This window comes from Chlamydomonas reinhardtii, chromosome 11, assembly GCF_000002595.2.
Source record: "Chlamydomonas reinhardtii strain CC-503 cw92 mt+ chromosome 11, whole genome shotgun sequence".
In the NCBI taxonomy this organism is placed as follows: domain Eukaryota; kingdom Viridiplantae; phylum Chlorophyta; class Chlorophyceae; order Chlamydomonadales; family Chlamydomonadaceae; genus Chlamydomonas; species Chlamydomonas reinhardtii.
In genome coordinates, this window is record NC_057014.1 from 1,692,365 (window position 1) to 1,710,778 (window position 18,414).

At 63.6% G+C, this 18,414-nt stretch overlaps 3 protein-coding genes across 3 annotated transcripts; 2 read left to right on the top strand and 1 right to left on the bottom strand.

Annotated features, from left to right (window-relative positions):
- The first annotated feature begins 359 nt into the window (after nucleotides 1–359).
- On the top strand, nucleotides 360–2,225 carry CHLRE_11g467780v5 (uncharacterized protein). Its single transcript, XM_043067533.1, has 4 exons — nucleotides 360–654; nucleotides 982–1,115; nucleotides 1,373–1,413; nucleotides 1,567–2,225. Exons 1-4 carry the CDS (start codon nucleotides 467–469, stop codon nucleotides 1,663–1,665), a joined length of 462 nt encoding a protein of 153 aa, XP_042919529.1. The 5' UTR covers nucleotides 360–466; the 3' UTR covers nucleotides 1,666–2,225.
- Nucleotides 2,226–2,240: 15 nt separating this feature from the next.
- Nucleotides 2,241–11,466, bottom strand: CHLRE_11g467781v5 (uncharacterized protein). The gene is made up of 18 exons (XM_043067534.1): nucleotides 11,232–11,466; nucleotides 10,427–10,506; nucleotides 10,158–10,257; nucleotides 9,638–9,736; nucleotides 9,205–9,300; nucleotides 8,707–8,781; nucleotides 7,254–7,374; nucleotides 6,788–6,951; nucleotides 6,451–6,517; nucleotides 5,979–6,092; nucleotides 5,636–5,742; nucleotides 5,352–5,450; nucleotides 5,060–5,120; nucleotides 4,620–4,723; nucleotides 4,335–4,398; nucleotides 3,998–4,137; nucleotides 3,581–3,751; nucleotides 2,241–3,271 (listed from the first exon to the last, which is right to left on the bottom strand). Exons 1-18 carry the CDS (start codon nucleotides 11,298–11,300, stop codon nucleotides 3,185–3,187), a joined length of 1,818 nt encoding a protein of 605 aa, XP_042919530.1. The 5' UTR covers nucleotides 11,301–11,466; the 3' UTR covers nucleotides 2,241–3,184.
- Nucleotides 11,467–11,639: 173 nt separating this feature from the next.
- On the top strand, nucleotides 11,640–17,931 carry CHLRE_11g467782v5 (uncharacterized protein). The gene is made up of 5 exons (XM_043067535.1): nucleotides 11,640–11,964; nucleotides 12,045–15,105; nucleotides 15,467–15,615; nucleotides 15,821–16,640; nucleotides 16,910–17,931. The coding sequence occupies exons 1-5, from the start codon at nucleotides 11,905–11,907 to the stop codon at nucleotides 17,710–17,712; spliced, it is 4,893 nt and encodes a 1,630-aa protein (XP_042919531.1). The 5' UTR covers nucleotides 11,640–11,904; the 3' UTR covers nucleotides 17,713–17,931.
- The last annotated feature ends 483 nt before the right edge of the window (nucleotides 17,932–18,414 follow it).

An 18,414-nucleotide genomic window follows, 5' to 3' on the forward strand; every position in this document is an offset into this window, starting at 1 on the left:
AGCGGCAGCAGCTAAGCAGCGCGAGGTCGCAGCCAGCTGGAGCCTTGGCTGGAGGGATGCGCCACCTGCATTGCAAGAATGCGAGTCTGCCACTTGCGGGGCATCGGGAAACAGGGTGCGAAGAAACGCCACGGCTGGGAACAGGGCTGGGAACTTTGGGAAATGCACACGACGTACGTAGTACCCTTGGTGAGCGGTGCTAGGCAGCAGTGGTGCCGAGCGCATGGGCAGGATCGCAGGTTAGCTGCCGCAACAGGTCGGTGGTGCTGTGGGGGCCGGCAGGGTGCTGGCTAAGCACGCATGAAGGGGTCCGGGAAAATTTGTCTCGATCGGTTCGAGTCTTACATGCCAACCGCTAACCGCTCCAGTCGACTGCTGACGAGGCGCGCCGCTCAGTTGCCCGATGCATCGGCAGAACGTCTGCTGTTTACTTCTTGCGCGTATAGGCATGAAGTGAGACCGTCAAATGAGTCCCCACGTGATTTCAACCCGGTTTCCAAATTTGTTTCGCACCCTCGCGCGGCTGGCGCTTGCGTTCTTGCTGTCAGCATCCGTCCAAGCAGCTACAGATGTGCAGCAGTCCTCTATTCGTGGTGGCGGGCTGTCGGCATTCGGCGCGAGCGTGGTCATCGACGACTGCCAATCGGCAACCTGGTGTGTCTGCAGCTTCGCTGCCCGACGCCCGCCGGTAGCAACGCGCCGGCCTGCTTCTTACACGAGAAGCCTCCCAGCTGCTTCGTGTCCCTGCTGCTTCGCTAAAGTTCCTGCCCTCCCTGGTGCTCCCTACGTCTCCCCCACCCCACTCGAGGCTGCTACACCCTGCCACCCCGTTCTGCTTGCCCTGTGCTGCTGCCCGTGCTGCTGCCTGATGCTGCTGCTCGTTGCTCCCCCACCTGTACGGTTGAATTGCAATACCATGCTGTGTGCGTGCGTGCGTGCGTGCGTGCGTGCGTGCGTGTGCGTGTGTGTGGCTGCTCCCAGGGAGCTGACGCTGGACGAGACGGCCTCACACGAGGTGGGCACGCCGCAGGGGCCGCCGCAGCCGCCTCTGCTGATCCTGGGCCTGGCGGTCACCCTCAGCGACACCTGCGCCGGCACCAGCACCACCCTGCTAGGTAAGGGAGGGGCCCATGGGCCCGTGGTGAACGGCACATTGTGCGGCAGCATCCAGACGGGCGGGCGACACACGCACACACACACACACACACACACACACACATGGGTTGGACATCCTGGCACCCGGAGCAGCAAGGCATCAAGGCATCAAGCCACAAGCCACAGTGCACCCGCGTGCGTGCGTGCAAGCACCGTATGCCCCTCCCCCTGTCTGCTGTCCTGACGATGACGATACTGACGGCATGCGCACACGCAGGCGGAAACTTCCTCACCGGTCTGCCGCTGCAGGGCGTTCAGGTGCGTGCGTGCATGTGTGTGTGCGTGCGTGCGTGCGCCCGGTTGGGAGGGCATTCCTCCTGACCCGCCCCCGCCCCGCTCTCCAGCCGTCCCACACTTACCGGTACATCCCTGGCACACCAAAGCCCCCCCCCCACACACACACACACACAGGTGGTGTTGGAAGGCGAGACGCCTGTGACGCTGGGCGCCGTATCCAGCAGCAGCTTCAAGTACACACGCAGCGGACTGTACGTGCGCGTGAAGTCGTGAAGCGAGGGGTTTGCCCCGGCGGGGAGCCCTTGGGTTTCGGTGGCTGGTGCGGTGGTCTGTGGCGTTCTGCTTGCTCGCGTTGCAGGTTGCGTGCCGTGTGTCGTGTGTAGCGAGGGCCATCCGTCAAAGATCAGAGTTGCAGGGCTCATGTGATCATATGATGTTGATGTGAGATGTGATCATGTGATCATGCCTTCGTCTGAGTCTGCTGGGGCTGGTGGCTGCGGGGGTGCCGGTTTCTCAGTTTGGCCTCGGCGAATTGAAGACGCCTCTGGTCCCACGGGCTGGTCCCACGGGCTGGTCCCACGGGCTGGTCCCACGGGCTAGTCGCTGCCGCCCGAATCTGGGCTGGGATCAACGTATTGATCAGATTTTGCGTCTTTGCTTAGGAAGCGGCCGTAGCGCCCACGATCCTGGCGCTTGGGAATTTTGAGACCCCATGCTGTCTTAAGTATTGACATGCCTGGCACTGGGTAAACGGCAACTGGCATTTTCCTCTCCGCTGGTATCTAGGAGACCTGCACGTACTACGCAGGCTGCTGATGTAACTATGAACGATTGAAGTAACGGAACGTTGCAGCCTGGTGTTACAGGCACAACATTGCAGCTTGGCTTATTGGAGCCAGCGCACCCTTAGTTCTGGGGACAGACGCACTGCGCGCACCCCTGTCCTCATTCCCACTCCGCCTCGTTTGTCTGTGTCTGTCTGTCCGCAACTCGGCTTTCGCACACACTACGCTCTGTCTCGCACAGCGCAGCTACTCCCAGCACCTGCAAACTCGGTCCCAAACTCTTTCTTACTCACTAGCCACACCACCAGCCAGAGACACCACATCGCAGCTCGCGAGGCATGCCACGCACGCACGTGAAGCCCGTTTCTGCTCAAGTCAAACTCATACCAGCACACGACCAAGGCGCTCCGTGAACAACTCTGTCGAATGCATGGGGGCCCGAAACTCCCCTCCCCCGACACAACATACGGCGATGAGGGATATCAAGGGCCCCATGGCAGGCGGACAGCTTGGAGTAAAGTGGTCTCCTACGTTTCTCCAACCACACACAAAGGAAACATCTCTTTTCTCTGTCTCAAATCAGGCCGACCTTTCAACACACAAGCACACAGAAACAAAACAGGATCACACGTCCGTGCTCCGCTGTGTCGCTCCGCTACGCGCGCTCTCCACACTCGCGTTTGCCACAACACAGGCGCACACGCGAACGCTCACAAACGCGCAAACGCACAAAACACGACCCGCCTCTGGCCGCTCCAGGACTCCCTACGCTCCACGGCCATGTTCTGTGGGGCTCTGGCTGGGCACTCCATGCTCTAGGCTTTCGCGTGCAGCTCCCGCTCTTTTCCTCCACGCATCGCACCACCCCAAACAGCTACAGCGCCGGCGCCGCAACCCGGGCTAGCCACCCGGGCTGGCTGCGGTCGCAGCTACAGCCCAGCTACAGCTGTGTGCTGCTGGCGAGCTATTCCCGAGCTGTTGCCGATATGTTGCCGGGGGGCTGCAGTTTACTTCTTGCCGGGCACGCCGCTGAGGCCCATCTTCTTGGCCAGCAGCGCCTTATAGTCGCGAATGTCGCCCTTCCACATCGTCACCTGGGGGTTGCAAGGATTGGTAGCGGGGCGATTTAGTTTTGTTGCGTGTGTAAGGTGTAATGTGGTAGCCCCCTGTCAGAGTTGTTCTAACTGGCCGGTGTTGGAGCCTCAATGTTGGTGTGTGCGCCCCCCTCCCTCGCCGCCCGTCCTCCGCCCTCCCCCAGCTGCCGCCCCCGCCTCGGTCGGGCTTGTGCTCCGTGCATTCAGCCCCCTCTCCCTCCTAGCCCTCCCTCCTCCCTCCTAGCCCTTCCTCATCCCTCCCAGCCCTCCCAATCCCTCCCTCCCTCCCTCCACGTCCGCCCTCCTCACCTTCTTGTCCTCGCACACCCAGATCTCCTTGGCCACCTGGTCGATGAGGCGGAAGTCGTGACTGACCAGCACCATTCCTCCGTCGTAGCGCTTGATGGCGTCGGCCAGCGAGTCAATGGCCTCAATGTCCAGATGGTTGGTGGGCTCGTCCAGCAGCAGCAGGTTGTTGTTCTGAACGGGGCGGAGGGTAGGAAGGAGATGGGGAAGAGGAGCAGTTGGGAGCGGGGAGGCGGGGGACAAAGTGAGCAGGCGGTGGGTCGCCTCGAGACGGCTCCCGCCCAAGCCTGTGAGCCGCCGCGTCCGGGCATCCAATCCTGCCCGTTTCATGCGTTACGGACAATTTTAAATTCCGGAAACAGTCACACTGCACGCCCTGTCCTTCTCACTCTCCATCCACCCCACACCCCTTCGCCTCACCTTCATGCACATCATGGCGAACACCAGTCGCGACTTCTGGCCCTCCGACAGCATGCCGATCTTGGTGGTCTGCAGGCGGCCGCTGATGCCGAAGCGGCCCACGTAGCCACGCCACTCGTCCTCCTCGCGCTTGAAGGTGGCTGCAAGCAGAGCGGGTAGTGGTGGCGGTGGTGGTGGTTACAATCATGATTAGTCAAGGTTTGGTGGGTTGCGGACTCGGACATTGTAAAGTTTGTGACAACGTCGGTATACATCTCTTGGCAGTGCATGCGTGCGGTGCACCGCGACCGAGCGAAACGAGCTGGTACCGCAATGAAAATGATGCATGGCTTCTCACGTGTGTTGGGGTACATGGACTTGAAGAACTCCAGCACAGTCTTCTCCTCGTCCAGCTGGTCCACCTGTGGGCGTTTGGGAGGGGGAGGGGGAGGGGCGAGAGTGCACACACGACATTCGTCAGCCGGGTATTGTAGTTGGGCCACAGCAACTAACGGGTTCAACCCTCGGGGCACGAGACGCAAAACTGAAAGCACACATTGTCAGAAGAGCTAGGCAGCAAAGCACGGCTGCTGTGTGTGATGCAGCTGTCCAATCACACACAATTCTGAAGTCAGGCACGCACCGAGTGCTGGTGGTAGCGGCCGATGGACAGGTGGGGGTGGCGCGTCACGGTGCCGACCGAGGGCGTCAGGTCGCCGGTCATCAGCTTGAGCAGCGTGGACTTGCCTGCACGGGGTGAGGCGTGGGGGTGGGGGAGGTGGGGTTCACACTCATGATTACTTAAAAATTGTGAAGGCGTAGCCAGGAACAATAGTATAGCACCTCGTGGGGGTGGGGGCCGATGCGGAGTCGTCAGCACCAAGCAGCGGTCGCCGCCGCCGGCCTTACTTCTACTACGGCACTTCCCACAGACCCACACAGGCAGCCGCTACCCTTGCCCGCCCTCCCCTCACTCCAATCCCTCACATGCGTGCGCCCCTGCCTGGCAATTGCCCGCAACTCCTCACATGCGCTCGGCCCTGCCTGCCTCCCTGCCTGCCCCCTGCTGCCTCCCTGCCTCACCCGCGCCGTTGGGTCCCACCAGCGCCACACGCGAGTCGCAGTCAATGCCGAACTCCAGGTCCTGTGCGGGCGCGCGCGTGCGAGGTTCATAAGAAACACGTGAGATTTGTGTGGGGTGGCGGGTGAGACCCGGCGGGGACATGTAGCCATGCGCACGGCACACACACACACACACACTACACCCTCTGTCCACATCTCCCCCGGCCCCCACATGCCACGTGACCGCCCCACACCCCATACACAACTCCCCACCACCCCACCCAGCCCCCCACCCGCCCTCCACCCCCCTCACCTTGTACAGGTACTCCTCGGGCTTGCCACTGTAAGCGAACGACACGTTGATGAACGGCAGCACCGGGGGAGGCAGCTTGGAGCACTCGGGGAACGAGAACTGCGACGAGGAAGATGGGAAGGAAGGAAGGAGAGGGCAGGTCAGTCATGGATGCCGAAAGCGTTTTCGAGTCCCGTTGGCGTCAATGTGCACGCAACGCACATACACAAAAACCCCGCGAGTCAGTGCCGTTGCAATTCAGCAGAATCAGCACCGAAAGAAGTATCACACGCCCCCGCACGCACCTGGAAGGTGCGCTCGCGCTGCACGGGCTTGGTGAGTCCGGCCTCCTCCATCTTGTCCAGGATCTTCTGCTTGGACTTGGCCTGCTTCACCAGGTTGGCGTAGGTACCTGTGGGGGTGGATGGGCGAGGCGGGGCGGGTGGGCGAGGTGGGGAGGCGGGGAGGATGGGTAGGTCAAGCCGGGAAGGTGGCGGCTTGAATCACCAGCCTGACGGGCCGCATTTGGGTCGCATGGAACTGGGAGTAACCCGACACGGCCTGTGCGTGTAGGGTCGGTCAAGTGCTGAAGTGGCGCCTCCACGCCTCCCTCTGTTCCTCCCTCCCTCGCTGCTGCGTCCTGCTCACCGCAGCTGGCGATGAACTCCTTAATGTGCTTGATGTCCTCCTGCTCCTTCTGGTACTTCTTCATCTGCACCACCTCGTTCTCAGCCACCGTCTTGACAAAGGTGTCGTAGTTACCTGTGGCGTGTGGCGCAGGGTATGGGAGATGGGAGAAGGGATTGCATGTCTTCAGGAGGAGCGTGTCAGAAAAGTTGGGTGCAAAACTAACGCACACACACACACACCCACACCCACACCCACACACACACACACTCACACACACTCACACACACTCACTCACTCACACACACACACACACACACACACACACACACACACACACACACACACACACACACACACACACGCACGCAACAGCAGCAGCAGCGCGCGGAGTACTGCCGTACAGCTCCTCCCTGCCTTCCCAACGCCCCCCCGGTCATGAAACCCACCCCCTGCAAACCAGCCCCCTTTCATACCAGCCCACAGTACGCACCGGTGTAGTACGTCAGCTTGTTGTGGGTGAGCCAGATAATGTGCGTGCACACGCCGTTCAGGAAGTCCTGTGAGTGGGTGCGCAAGCGCCAGGTGCGGTCGTCAGGCGTCAGGTTAGGCCATTAGACTTCATGTAGTTCGGCAGCCATCACTGCAGGCAGCCATTACCCTGGATCAAGGTGTTCGGCCTTGTCCCATCTGCCTGCCTGCCTGCCTGCCTCCCTCCCTCTACCCCTGCCACACACAAAACCTCAGCCCCAAGCCGCACACAGCCCCCACCCGCACGCGGCCCCCAGCCGCTCCCAAGCGCACACTGCCAGCTGCAGCCGCCAGCCCACCTGCGAGTGCGAGATGACGACCAGGCACTTGTTGTAGTTCTTCAGGTACTCCTCCAGCCACACGCACGCCTCCAGGTCCAGATGGTTGGTGGGCTCGTCCAGCAGCAGCAGCGTGGGGGCAGCGAACAGGGCGCGGGCCAGCGCCACACGCATACGCCAGCCACCTGTGTTAAAATTAGCACAAGGAGCGTGTTCGTGGGAGCGTGTTCGTGGGAGCATGTTCGTGGGAGCGTGTTCGTGGGAGCGTGGGGCCGGACTCGGGGCAAGGTGCTGGCGGCAGAGCAAGGTGCGGCAATAGTACGACCGATCGGTGGAGGAGCATACTCCAACCGGACCAGCGCTGCGCCCTCCCTCCACCCGCCCTCTCCAGCCCCTCTCCTCCCCCTCCCTCCCTCCAAACCCCCTCCCAAACCCTCCGCCCCAACCCCTCCACCCCATCTCCTTCCGCCCTGCCCTCCGCCCTCACCCGACAGGTCCTTGGTCAGGCGCTGCTGGAAGGCGGGGCTGAAGCCCAGGCCGTGCAGCAGCTCGGCGGCGCGGCTCTCAAAGGTGGCGGGGTCCAGCTCGTCGATGCGGTCGTAGATGGCCTGTGCGTGGGCGTGGGTGGTGGTGGCGGTGTGGTGGCGGTGTGGTGGTGGCGGTGGTGGGTGAGGAGAGTGGTGAAAAATAGGCGCTCTGGTGTTGGGTTGACGAGGACGGATTGCGGTGGTGCAGAGTGAGTGAGTGAGTGAGTGTGTGTGTGTGTGTGTGTGTGTGTGTGTGTGTGTGTGTGTGTGTGTGTGTGTGTGTGCATGGCTACGTGTGGCCGGCCGAGTTGACGGCGTTGACACGCATCGTGCCTGCAGCCCATGCACACATACACACAGGCCCTCGCCGCCTGGCCCCAACTGCCCGGCGGCAGCCCCACCCCCATTCTGCCCGCCTGGCTTGTGCCGTGCCCCGTGCAAGCTTTTGATCTGGAGTTCTGGACCCCACTCTCTGCCGTCAGACAAATGCCTCGTTTTGTCGTCAAGTTGTGCGGCGCTTTCAACGGCTATCCCGCTCCGATTCGTCATCTAATGGATTTGATCATCAATCGGCGAGAGTACGGTATATGCACGTGTATGCGCCCACCGTGCAAGCGTTCATTGAGTTTCTGGTCGTGCCGTCAGACAAATGCCTCGTTTTGTCGTCAAGTTGTGCGGCGCTTTCAACGGCTATCCCGCTCCGATTCGTCATCTAATGGATTTGGTCATCAGTCGGCAATGCACTCATGCGTGTGCAAATGCATGTGTATGCGCCCACCGTGCAGACCTTCATTGAGTTTCTGGTCGTGCCGTCAGACAAATGCCTCGTTTTGTCGTCAAGTTGTGCGGCGCTTTCAACGGCTATCCCGCTCCGATTCGTCATCTAATGGATTTGGTCATCAATCGGCAATGCACTCATGCGTGTGCAAATGCATGCATGCGTGTGCACATGTAAGTATTGCTTGTTGTCTACCCTCTCGAACCGGCATACACAACACAACCGCGCCCACGCCTGCCTGCCTCCCGAATCCGCACTTGCCCTGTCCTGCCCCGCATCCTCACCACCCGCATGCATCTGACACCTCCTTGTGTGCCTTCCACCAGCCCTGCCTCCCCCGCAGCCTCCCCCGCAGCGCCCTCCCCCTTTCCATCCTCCTGTGCCCCCCCCCCCGGCCCTCTCTCCTGTGCCACGCCAACCTTCTCCCCAAGCCCTCCTGCCCCTCTGAACCCATCCAAGCACCACCCCTCCCGCCCATGCCAGTCTGTGCCGCCCCCGGCCCTGCCACCAGCCCTGTTCCCACGGGCCCAACCTCTCGCAGCCCTCCGCTCCTCTCCTCTTCTCTCCTCCTAGGCCCCACCCATCTCCCTCCCTCCCTCCCTCCCTCCCTCCCCCCCTCCCTGCCTCCCCCTCACCTCCAGGCGCTCGTCCTCGGGGCCGGTAGTGGACATAATCTCCTCCTCCAGGGCGTGCAGCCGCTCCAGCTCAGCCTGCCGCACAACAAGCGAGGCATATTCACACATAGCACACACACGCTTGGTTATACACACGCGAGGCACGTTCACAACACATGCATACACATTTGGCTACGCGCGGCGCACATGGGACGCGTTGGGCCTCGCGCTCCAGCGTGCGTGTCTGTCGCGGTCTAGGCTCCGTGTCGGCTGCTGCTAGCCGGCGTGTCCGGCACATGCGTACACCTCCCGCCCCCCCCCCCTCCGCGGACCCGGTAGGACACGCCCCCACACCCAAAACAATCGCACCCAAACACCCATACACACACAACTCTCTCTCTCTCTCCCTTGTCTCTCCCCTCTTATCTCCCTTCCCTCTCCCCCTCACTCTCTTCCCCTCACTCTCTTCCCTCTCTTCTCCCCCTCCCTCTCGCTTCCCTCTCCCTCGTCCCCCCTCACCTGGATGTGGTCGATGACGGCCTGCAGTGCGGTGCGCTCCGAGGGCTCGGCCTCCTGGTCCAGGTGGTAGATGTCCAGGTGGTCGGGGATGGGCACCTGGGGGGGCGGGGAGGGGAGGGGAGTGAGGGGTGAAAGGGATGGGATCGGGTTACATTCATGACCGGTGAAGAAAGCCATGGACGGTAGAGCATCTCACGGGGCAGGGTGGGGTGAGAGCGGGGAGAGGTGACGGGTTACACGCAAGGTTGGCCCAAGAAGAGGCTGGGGCGGTTGGGGAGGAAAACGGTTGGGTGGATTTGGGTATGGGTGGGCTGGGATCAACGTGTCAAGGGCCTGGCTGCCGAGCGTTGCTCTGCGTCCCCGCCCCAGCACAGCCCAGCACGGCCCGTAACGGCGCCCGACGGCTCTCTCCTCGCCAGTTCCAATCTCTCACCTCGCGCTTGGCGATGCACTTGAGGAAGTTGGACTTGCCGGAACCGTTCTGGCCAATCAGACCGTAGCGGCGGCCGATGGTCAGCTCGATGGAGCAGTCCTGCATGTTTGTGTGTGGTGTGGTGTGATGCAGGGCAGGGCGGGTGAGTGTTAGGTGGTGGCGGCGAATGAAGTGGTGTGGTGTGAGTGCAGCAGAGGTGTGGTGCCGTGCGGTGCGCGTGCGGTGTGCCAGTGAGTTGACCCACAGCATGGCCATCAGGAAGCAGTCAATGCATACAGTACACAAAGACCGCATGGAGTCCGCGGCGCTAACAGCCGCAACACATGTGCCGCAGTCCCGCACCCGGGCTGCTCCTAGCTACACAAGCCGCCCCGCCCCTGAACAGCTGCACTGCACAGTCTCGAATCCCCACACACGCACATGCCGCTGCAGCTTCTCCGTGCAGCGCGACTGTTCCCTTACGGAATTGGTTCAGAGTTTACCCCCACCCCCAAGAACACACACACGCACGTACACACACCTGGATCAGCTCGCAGCCGTTGAGGCCCATGCTGAAGCCGTCGATCTTGATGTCGCGTGCGGTGGGCCGCGAGCTCAGCACGCCGGTCACGGTGCGGGAGCTGTCGAGGGAGGCAGGGGAACGCAGGGCGGGGGCGTGTGTGGGCGCGGGTAGCGCGGAATGGGTCGTCACAAGCCAACTCCGAAAGCAAGGCAAACATCACGGGGGTTGCCTCATCCAAGACAGGACGGCGGCGGTGGCAATAAAAAGCTGGAGCTCGGAGCTCTTACCTGAAGGCGTCATCCTCGACGGGGCCGCCCTTGGACGCCAGAGAGGCAGTGGAGTCGGCATGCGGCATCGAGGCCGTGCTCTGAGTTTGTAAGAGGGAGGGTTGGGAGGGAGGGAGGGGGCTGCGGGTTAGGCGCGTGTGAAGACGAAGGGCGGTGCGCGAGGATAGGTGGTGGGAGGGATCTTAGAGCTGCATGGGTTGAACTGATCTGCCTGACTCTGGACGGGGGCTGCGAGAAGCGGAGGAGGGAGGCGCCAGCCTTGGGGGTGAAACGCGTGGGAGACCGGCCGCGCAATGGCGCCACAACGGCCAGCTGGGCCGTCCGCAAGGTGTCGGCGTAAGAGGCGTAGGTTTCTTCGAGTAGTAATGATTGGCCGAGGTCGAAAGGCGAGGTGCGCGATTCAGCTCGCTGCCGGCGCTGCAGGTGCCTTAAAAGCGCTCATGGCCTTAGCGCTGCCACCCGCGGCTGAAAAGCGCTCTGCCACCTGGGCGAGCCTGGCGGTCCAGCTAATCTAGTATACGATACCTAATTGAAGCACTTGTGCGTCCCCAGAGCACTTGAGTCAGTGAGTTGTTGAGGGGGCTGACCATCAAACCCCGCCAAAGGCATCGCCCCGTCAGAGACGGCCCGGCTCGCCAGAGCATAGGCCAATCTAGTCGAAATTTAGCATAGATTCAATCTGCGCGAACGCCAACACCACGACATGCCCTGACGGCGAAGCGCCGTTGGACCTGGGCGGCCGCCCTGACTGAGCGCCCTTCCCGAGCTCTTCCTCCACGCACAAACAAGCCCATTGTGGTCGCACCTGCGACTTCGAAAGCTTGCCGCTCTTCTTCTTCTCCAGCTCCTTCTTCTTGGTAGCGGCCGAAGGCATTTTTGTTTAGTTTCTCACAGAAAGGCCGTCAGGCTGCTGCTTCTTGCAGGTTGGAACGCTACGTCGGCTTAGCGACTGAAGCGCCTAGCGAACTTGGCGTTAGACTGACAAACGAACAAACGTTGAATTATCCACCAGAGGAGCTGGGTTGAGGGTTTGTAGGTGGTGGCTGCGTATAGAACAGCAAAGGCCTACGGAGCAGCGCAGCCAATTTATTCCGGTCCGATGCGATGGGGACAACCAGGGATGAGGACCGGCCGTTTGTAAGTACAAGCTGGCGGCAGGGACAATGGATGTGTATAGATCGAACAAGCTACCAAGCTGGAGAAAGATTAGGAGAAAATTCTCTAGGCCTGGAGAGCACGGCCCCAGGCCGTTGACTACCGTTGACAGCACGCGGACTTTCCTCGCGAGCCGCGTACTGTAGTACCTAACCTATGTCAGCTTTCACTGCCATGATGCCACCATTATTCACTCATTGCTGTATGAACTGGGCTGTTAAGCCAGTTCCAATTTAGCGTTGCGTTTTCCTTGCCTCCAGCTGGATTTGAAGACACGCTATGGGCCTCTTTTGGTAGTGTGTACATACTGCGCGCCTGCTACAATGGCGCAGCTGCGGACAAGCGAAACGCGCCAAAAGCCCATCAGCGACCCGGAGCCCCAGGTGCGCTGGAGCCCCTCGTGCACAGAATGCCGACAGAGTGTGCTTCCTACTGACGTGCGTGGTGGCGAACTTGGCTGCAGGTGCTGCGGGAGTTTCGTTTGCACGTGGAAAAGCTGTCGCAAAACTTGAAGAGCCAATCCAAACTGTATGGCCTCTATCAGTCAATATTCAATGTATTACAACCGCTGCAAACTTGGTGCTCTGGTCATCCGCAGCAGCGCGAACTGTTCCGGCACGGCGTTGCCATTTTGCAGAGCAGCGACGCATGGCCACTGCTCCTTCAGTGGCTGGCCAAGGGCGTCAGGAACCTGACGGCGTCGGGCAGTATTCAACAACTTGTCGCCGGCGCGCTCTCGCTTTCGCCACGTGGGGGTCAAGCTCCCGACGGCGCAACATCGGGCTCTGTGCACACGCACAATGCCGCCCTGATGCTGGTGTTCACGGCCGTGCACACAACCTCCGAACTTGCGCGAGAGATGCTCTTGGCCGCCAGGCCCAGGCGCGGCCACCTGTTTCTACCATCGTCTCCGCCACCACCACCGCTACTGCTCGAAACGTCATGCCGCACATTCCGAGCGCTCCTCAGCTCGCACATCCTTCGCGCATACGCGCGTGTCGCTGCACACGCCGCTGACGCAGTCGCCGCCGCAGCCGCCGCGTCCATCTCGCCCGCCCGTGGGCGTAGCAGCGCCGGACGCTCCGGCAGCGGCAGTAGCAGCGGCGGCAGTAGCAGCAGTGGGGGCGGCGGCAGTAGCAGCGCTAGCAGTGCCGAGGGCCTGGCTAAGATGGCGCTGGAGTCGCTCTCTGTGGCGTGTGGCACCTGCGCTGAGGCCGTCACCGTCAATGAGCAGCTAAGGCGGCTGCAGGAGGAGCTGGAGCAGGCGCGACCGCCACAATTGCCGCAACTGCAGCGGCAAACGTTGCAATCGGAGCAACCGGTGCAACCGTTGCAACTGCAGGGGCAACCGCCACGCCGCTCTGGCAAGCTCAAGGGGCAGCCGGAGGAGGCGGTGGCACAGGCACGCGATGTGGGCCCGAGCGCAAGCACTAGCGGTGGCAGGGGCGGCAGCAGCAGCGGCCACGGCGGCAGCGGCAGTAGCGGTGGCGGCAGCGGCAGTAGTTCAGTGCCCCAGGAGTTTGGGCCGCTGTTGTTGTCGGAGGTGGCTGCCAGTGGCCTCCTGGAGCACTGCGCCCGCCTGCTGCTGCTGAGCGCCGGCGGCGCCGCCACCGCGGGTGCGGGCGCGAATGTGGGTGCCGGTGCAGGGCTGGCAGTAGCAGGTGCCGTCAGCAGCAGCAGTAGCAGCGGCAGCAGCGGCCTGTTTGAGCGGCTGTGGTTTGGCCTGTGCATCAATGCCAGCAAGGTGGGCCTGGAGTGGCTGGCGCACAGCAGTAGCAGCGACAGCGGCAGCGGCTGTAGCAGCCCTAGCAGCGGCAGCTGCGGCGGCGTTTCGGCTGCATTGCCGCGGTCCGCGCCGCCCGCGCCGCCGCCGGCGCCCTGGGGCTCTTGCCTCCAGACCTACGCGTGGAGTCAGGTGGCGGCGACGCTGGCGGCGGCGGGCTTTGGCGGCGGCGAGCGGGGCGTGTGGGGGCTGCCGGCGGAGCTGGCGGCGGGGCTGCCGCTGCTGACGTCCCCAGAGGGCGAGGAGCTGACGGCAGACGAGCTGCGGCGGCGGGCTCAGTCCCGAGGCCAGGGGGTCGTGCGGTTGTGTGTCGAGCCATTCCAGCTGCTACTGCTGACGCTGGAGGTTGGGCTACGCTGCCGGCTGCTGGCTGCTACAGCCGGCGCAGAGGTGGCTGCTGCTACAGCCGGGACAGCTGCAGCAGGGCCAGCGCAGGAAGTGGTGGTGGTGGGCCCGGCTCGGCCCCGGGCTGGCTCGGGTGCGGGCGGCGGTAAGCGGAGGCACGGCAAAGGCGGTGGCGGCGGCGGCGGTGGCGGCGGCATCGGCGGCAGTGGCAGTAAAGGCCGAAGCCGCGGCGAGACCGCTGGCCCCAGCAGCTGCAGCAGCGGCACCAGCACCAGCACCACCGGCGGTAGCAGCGTTCAGCCTGTGGGCGGCGGCGCTGGCGACGTGTGGTCGTTTCCGTTCAGCCCACGCGCGGCGGCGCTGGTGCTGATCCGCTCGGCGGACCTTGCAGTGGCGTCCGTGGCGGCGCCGCCACACACGGCCTCCAACAAGACCTCGGCCATGACCATGACCATGCCTTCTTCGCCCACCACACCCGGGGCCGCAGCCGCAGCCACCAAGGCCACCACAGCCGCCACGGCCGCCACGGCCCTCCGCGAAAAGGCCGGCGCCGTGTCGGCGCCAGCAACGTCGCAGCGGCGCGCGTGGCAGCAGCAGCAGCAGCAACAACAGGGCCCGGTGCCAGGGCTGCCGCTGCTACGCCTGCAGCGTGACGGCGCCTCGGACCTTGCTCTTGCGGCGTTGTCACGTGCGCGGCAGCTGCTGCTGGGCCAGTGGCGGGAGGCGGCGGGGCTGCTGGCAGTGGAGCGGGAGCGGCCGCCTGCCGCGGCGGTGGTTGAGGAGGAGGCGGAAGCAGGAGCGGAAGCAAAGGCGTACGGCCGCGGGCATGGCCGTAGTGCGGGTGGGGGTGGCAGCGAGTGCGGAAGTCATGACGGCCACAGTGGTGGCAGCAGCAGCCGGAGCAGCAGCAGCGGCGGCAGCGGTGGCGGCAGCAACTGCGATGGCATCCGTAGCGGGAGCCGCGGCAGCGGCGGGGGCGGCGGCAGTGCAAAGGGAGACAGCAGCTGCGGTGGCGGCGGCTCCGCAGCAGCCCGCACAGGCTGCGGCGGCGCCGCCGACGCCGCCATTGCCAACACCAACACCAACGCCACCGCCGCCGCCGCCTCCCAGGGCGACAGCGGCTCCAGCAGCTTCCCGCAGCTTCCGTTGGCGTGGTGGCGGTCGGCGGCGGCGGTGCTGCGGTGCTATGCCGGCATGACGCCGCCGCCGCCGTCATCGCTACTGCCGTCACTGCTACTGGGGGCGCCGCCGCCGCCGCCGCCGCAGCCGCGGCCCCGCCCCGCTCACCACCAGTCCGACTGCGACTGCGGCAGCTGTGAGCAGGACCCGGCGTTGCGGCTGTCGACTTGGGCTCGGGAGGCGCTGCGTGCAGAGGCCGCCTGCAGGCCGGAGGCGGGTGCGTGCGGGCGTGGGATCCCAACAAATAGGGTTGCAGTGGGAGCGAGAGCGGGAGTGCGGGATAAGAACGGCGTGGGGGACGGAGTGGCGAAAGGGTTGTTAGGGCATGGCGCATTTCTTTGGGGCATGAGGCGGTTGTAATTTCGTTAGTTGCTGGTGGGATCGGAGCCCAGAGAGGGGCGTGCACACGGGGGAGGCACCATGGGCACGGGCCAAAATATGTTCATCTCACTGAATACTGCGTATTAGACCGCCGGATAAGTCACAATAGCTTGTGAGGGGCGTGCCACGGTGTGAATTATTTCCTCTACTTAATGTTCTTCCCCAACGTCTTCTCCCACGTCCACGTCCCCGAGCAGAGGACGCTGCGGCGCCGCCGCTGACGCCCCGCCCGCCGCGGGGTCTGGCGGTGGCGGTGGCGGGTGGCATAGTGCCGGCGGTGGAGGCGGCGGTGCGCGCGGCGCGGCACCACCCAGAGGCGCTGGGCATTGCGTGCGCCTTCCTGCAGGTAGGTGTGTGGGGAAGAACGGAGGGGGCTAGGAGAAGGTAGGACTGCAGCAGGGGCAGGAGGAGGAGTTGGCCTACCGTGTTTGGCCTTGTCGTCGTCCGCAATACAAAGAAGTAAAGCGAGAGGTTGGTTGTGTGCCCGGCCTACCTGCTTGTCATGAGCAACTGCACTCCTGCTGCTGCTCCTCCTGCTGCTGTTGCTGCAGGTAAGCCCCCACGGGGTGGTGGGCGGCGGCGGCGGCTGGCCGCTGTTCCGGCAGCTGCTGGCGTTCGCGCCGCCGGCCCAGACGGCGTCGCTCATCACCAGCATCGGCAAGCGGCTGCACGCCGCCCTGGACACGGCTGTAGCAGCCCTGGCGCCGCCGGCTTCCGCTAACACCCCTGCTGGCGGCAGTAGCGGTAGCGGCATCAGCGGCAGTAGCAGCACCAGCGGCGGCGGCGCCGCCGGCGCCGCCGGCGGAATGACACGTGCGGCGGCTGTACGGCAGTTGGAGCAATGTACCTCACTCATCACGTCCGTACTGCCAGCGGCGGCGTTTCGCACCGACGGCGGCGGGCTGGCGGCGCAGCGGCGCGTGTGGCTCCTGGTTTGGCACGCCATCCATCGCTGGCTGCCGCCGCTGGCACGCTGCATACGGCTGCTGCAGCTGCTGGACAGCAGCGATGACAGCGGCAGTAGCAGTGGCGGAGGCGGCAGTAGCGGTGGCGGCAGTAACGGTGGCGGCAGTGGCGGCGGCGGTGGCGGCGGCAGTAGCCGAGGCAGTCAGGAACTGCTGCTGCTGTGTGACTGCTACTCGCGCTGTGTGCTGGAGCCGGTGGCGGCGCTCGCGGACCGCGCGGCAGATGCTGCGGGCGAGAACGGCAGTGGCAGTAGCAGTAGCAGCGGTGGTGGCGGCAGCAGCCAAGCTGTAGCCGCTGCTGTGGCGGATGCAGTCGCCGGCAGCTGGCGACAGTGGCTGTTGCACGAGGCTGACGTGCTGGGCGTGTGTGAGGTGGCGATTGAGCGGCTGGCGGTGACACCCGCAGGTGGGGTGCATACCGTACGCATTCCTGCTCTAGCTGATGTACGGCGTCCAACGCACTACCGTACTGTCACACAACCACACACCGTGCATGACCATGCCTCGTCAGCAGCCTCTCTCTTCCTATCCCCCTCTCGCTCTCTTATACTGCGATCATTACATGCATCCACGTCCGTAGCAGCCACACATGCAGCCCTTACCCAATTTCTGAATCATGCTGCACCAGTGTTAACTATTACCGTATGCTGTTTGCCTGTGGCTCCGGTCTTGTAGGCTCGGAGCCGGCCGCGGCGGGCGCCGCCGCCCAGTTGTACTGCCTCCTGACGTACCTAACCGCCGCCGTACCGGATTCACTGCTGCCCGTACTCACTGCCAGTCCGGCCTGGCAGCGCGACGTGCTGTCGCAGGCTCTCAACCCACACCTGCCTGCCGTACCTGCGGCGGCATACGGCGACGGTTGCGGCAACGGCCATGCTGGCGGCGGCAATTATGATGGCGGTTGCGGCGGCGGCGGCAGCGACAGCCAACTGCTTTCCGAGGATCTGTTGGAGCGGTTGGAGTCGTTGGTGGCGGCGGCGGAGGCTATGGGGCTGAGCGTGTCGCAGTTGCGTGCCACGGCTTTTGGCGGCCCTGTGGCCCGGGCCGAGCAGCTGAGGAGCATGCGGCGGCCTGTGGGCGAGGGGGAACAGCAGGCGCTTGCGCCGGTGGAGCTGGAGGCAGCGGCGGCAGCGGCGGCAGCTGCTGCGAGGGTGGTGGGGCTGGGGGAGAAGATGGAGGAGGTGGAGAGTGAAGATTGTGGGGCAGCGGGTGGAGGTGGTGGGCGTGCAGCGGCGGTGGAGGCGGCGCCGCCGCCAGCGTGGGCGGCGGCGCTGCGCTGCTGCTCCAACCCACGCTGTGTCAACCTGGAGGGTGAGGGGGAGGCGGGGCTGCCACTGAGCATGTGCGGCGGCTGCAGGGCGGCCCGGTACTGCGGCGGCGGCTGCCAGCGGGCGCACTGGGGCGGCGGCGGGCACAAGGAGGCGTGCAAGGCGCTGAGGGCCGGCGGCATGGCTGCGGCGGCAGGGGCACATGCATGAATTTGGAGTGACTGACTAACGCTTCTCGTTTGGTTTACATGGGTTGCGGACTGCACATGTGCACCTGGCTAGGCGGCTCGCGGGCGTGCGGTCGAGTTGTGTGCGAACGGCCTCACTCCCCAAGTCACGAACAAGGTGTGGGAATCTCGCTGCAAGCGGCACAGCGCAAGTGCAGAAGCAACGGGGTGTGCAACGTACGGATCAAGGCGACGGAGGAACTGCGTGCCACTGTTGCCCAATGTGAGCACCGGGCTCAACCTGCATGCAGTCTGCATACGACCCAATTACTTGGCAAGCGACTCCAACAATTAGGCAACAAATACAGCCTTACAACAAAGCCTGTTAGGCCCACGATTGTCTGCTGATTGTAATACTGCAGTCATACGTATGGCCTGTTGGGGGATTGTGCCAGTGTCTGTTGCACAGCCCACTGTCACACTGTGCCTTGCGATCCGAGTTTTCCCATGCACACATCAACAACCTTCAACGATTGCCACGTGCGCAAATACATGTCAGGCTCGTCAAATGGGATTACGGCAGTCGGATTACCATATGCGGGTTTGTTCAACTTTCTTCCGAGAAACATGTGCACCACACATGTGCACACATGCGTGTGATGCGCCCCAGATGCAATTTGATCCACCTTCCACCAACCACCACCAATCACCAACGCCTGCCAGCCGTGTCAACTAATGCCCTACA

What these genes read in the sequence shown, in the direction of transcription:
- CHLRE_11g467782v5 (XM_043067535.1), top strand. Translation starts at nt 11,905, where the DNA reads ATGGCGCAGCTGCGGACAAGCGAAACGCGCCAAAAGCCCATCAGCGAC. An exon ending in TCAGCGACCCGGAGCCCCAG is followed by an intron (nt 11,965 to 12,044) that starts GTGCGCTGGAGC and finishes ACTTGGCTGCAG; the next exon opens with GTGCTGCGGGAGTTTCGTTT. An exon ending in TTGCGTGCGCCTTCCTGCAG is followed by an intron (nt 15,616 to 15,820) that starts GTAGGTGTGTGG and finishes CTGTTGCTGCAG; the next exon opens with GTAAGCCCCCACGGGGTGGT.
- CHLRE_11g467780v5 (XM_043067533.1), top strand. Translation starts at nt 467, where the DNA reads ATGAGTCCCCACGTGATTTCAACCCGGTTTCCAAATTTGTTTCGCACC. An exon ending in GACTGCCAATCGGCAACCTG is followed by an intron (nt 655 to 981) that starts GTGTGTCTGCAG and finishes GGCTGCTCCCAG; the next exon opens with GGAGCTGACGCTGGACGAGA. An exon ending in CACCAGCACCACCCTGCTAG is followed by an intron (nt 1,116 to 1,372) that starts GTAAGGGAGGGG and finishes GCGCACACGCAG; the next exon opens with GCGGAAACTTCCTCACCGGT.
- CHLRE_11g467781v5 (XM_043067534.1), bottom strand. Translation starts at nt 11,300, where the DNA reads ATGCCTTCGGCCGCTACCAAGAAGAAGGAGCTGGAGAAGAAGAAGAGC. An exon ending in GGAGTTCATCGCCAGCTGCG is followed by an intron (nt 5,743 to 5,978) that starts GTGAGCAGGACG and finishes CCACCCCCACAG; the next exon opens with GTACCTACGCCAACCTGGTG. An exon ending in GGGTGTGCGAGGACAAGAAG is followed by an intron (nt 3,272 to 3,580) that starts GTGAGGAGGGCG and finishes TGCAACCCCCAG; the next exon opens with GTGACGATGTGGAAGGGCGA.